Source organism: Thermoascus crustaceus (assembly GCF_041956765.1).
Source record: "Thermoascus crustaceus strain CBS 181.67 unplaced genomic scaffold VTN00scaffold_4, whole genome shotgun sequence".
In the NCBI taxonomy this organism is placed as follows: Eukaryota; Fungi; Ascomycota; class Eurotiomycetes; order Eurotiales; family Thermoascaceae; genus Thermoascus; species Thermoascus crustaceus.
In genome coordinates, this window is record NW_027192530.1 from 2,852,085 (window position 1) to 2,854,194 (window position 2,110).

General features: G+C 45.2%; 1 protein-coding gene across 1 annotated transcript; it reads right to left on the bottom strand.

Moving 5' to 3' along the window:
- Positions 1 to 1,061: 1,061 nt before the first annotated feature.
- VTN00DRAFT_7546 (uncharacterized protein) lies at positions 1,062 to 1,704 on the bottom strand (the record flags this gene model as incomplete). Its single annotated transcript, XM_069434301.1, has 2 exons — positions 1,062 to 1,382; positions 1,669 to 1,704. 2 exons carry the CDS (start codon positions 1,702 to 1,704, stop codon positions 1,062 to 1,064), a joined length of 357 nt encoding a protein of 118 aa, XP_069287596.1.
- Between the last annotated feature and the right edge of the window lie 406 nt (positions 1,705 to 2,110).

Genomic DNA, 2,110 nt, shown 5'->3' on the forward strand with positions numbered 1-2,110 from the left:
GATTAATAATAATAATAATAATCTATCGCCGCTATAGTCTTGTTGGCATTTATCACCGTAATATAGCAGTCAATTTTCATATATATAGAACTCTCGATTCGAGCACTATATTGTAGTTATTAGCAAGTTGATGATGAACCCATGGTATACTTTATCGCCTTTCCAGCTCAACTCTTACCATGGAGATCGGAGCTATGTAATATGAGTACTGGCACATTGGCGTGACTTTTTCACTGCTGAGCATGAGCGCCGGCTTGGATGGCTGCAGGGCAAATTTAGGAACCGGAGGTTTTCCATATATGGAAGAAAATTGTTTAATTTGCCTTTCCCGGTATAATCTCCAACCGGCCACCTGGCCGGATGCCGGTTTTCTTCCCCACCGAGCATGTATCCGAGTCATCTGTTAATGCTGTGACCCTGAAAGAGGATCCGTACTTTCTGCAATTCATTCTGGCCGAGTCGGCGAACACGGCCAATAGCTTGAAAACACGTATTGCAATCCAGCACCAGTCTGACAATAAAACTACTCCGGAGCATTGCAAGCGCAAGTTTAATCCAGTTACTCCTGCACACGGGATAGCATAGCTTACCGTCTTGTTTGATCCATGCGTTCTGTCCTGTAAGGACTCTTTGTGCCTGGATGTCTCCATTCTTTTGGAAGTAATGTAGTCCTTGTTGTGTGCGGGTTTTGGCAATGATATACACCCAGGAGTCGGATAACTTAACCTTCAACTGGGGATGAACCCCCTTGAACGTGCCAGTACTCGGCCATCAGGTCCCACGGGTCCTTATATGTATCTAGCGCGCGAAAATTGAAAGCTAGAGATTGGAAAGCCTGGACTCAAAATTACCCTTCTCTTCAAGAAATCAATCAGTCTTCTTCGCCATCCTTGTTGCATGCAAGATTTTAACGATGGTGACACGCACGTCCAAAAGGATCGGGCTCGATAGTTTGTACGTGGCTTGTAAACGTGGCTAGATCATTGACAGGAAGGGAGGGCTCGTTGGCGCTAAATTTGAAAGCTTCTTCAACACCTCAACTGGCGGAATGTCCCATGGCATTACCACATGGACCGAGTCGATCCGGAAGTCCCAATGGCAGCTGGCCAGGGTCGTTTTCTTCGTGCTGCAATGTCCAATTCCTTTTCGGCTTGGTACTGAGGGTTGTAGCACTTGGCCTGATACACATCCTCGGTCTGAGTCTCCTCGAGTGCGATATCAAAGTTCCCAAAATCCTCGTGGAGGCTAGTCACAAGGATGATTGCATTGCGCGGCGCGTTAACAGACTCAGGTTTGAAATTGGTTCTCAACTTAACTGAAAGTAACGCCATAACGTGACCCAGGTCTGATGTAACGGCTCCAACTGTATATCTCCAGGTAGTCTAAAAACACAATGTTAATCTGACACTGCCAAAGCCGCTTTCTATAAATCTGAGAACACTCATACTTTCCAGCTCAGATGATTTATCACCCCTTAAGATTCTCTTCTTTTCAATGGCCGTCACCACGTCGGTCTTCACATAACATTCGATATGTTCGATATCGTTCGCATTATCGGTGGCCGAGATGTAGATATTGGGATAACGAGCCAGATCACAAACAATATTGTTATTATCTCGACTACATTGGACAATACTAAAAGGAGGTGCTCAGCTCCCCTCAACTTACCTTATCATGATGGCGACCTAGGATGACGACGAACATGGATAAGAAGGAAAATTTATGGATGGATTTGGATCACAGGTCACTCCAAGGGCTTTATACTTACACGTCTGGTGGTTGGAAGACCGAATCTGGAAGCAAAGAGATAGGAGGCTAGTACATACAATGTATACAAGATATGCAGAGCAGAGATACTCATGGCTGGTAACTGACTCCTGATTGTTGTTGGGTATATTATTATTATTAATCAAGTTTAACGTCCATATAGAGCCTTCCGGCTATGACAGACCCCGATTCCTGGGCTACCATTCCCATTCTAAACTACCAGTTTAGAATGAGAGTCATTGCCCCTATATAGTCCCTGGGGCTAGAGACCCCCATCTATGATCATTCTTAACCTTTTCCTCGCCCTGGGCTGCCTGTCTACATAGGGCTTTTGAGCTCTATA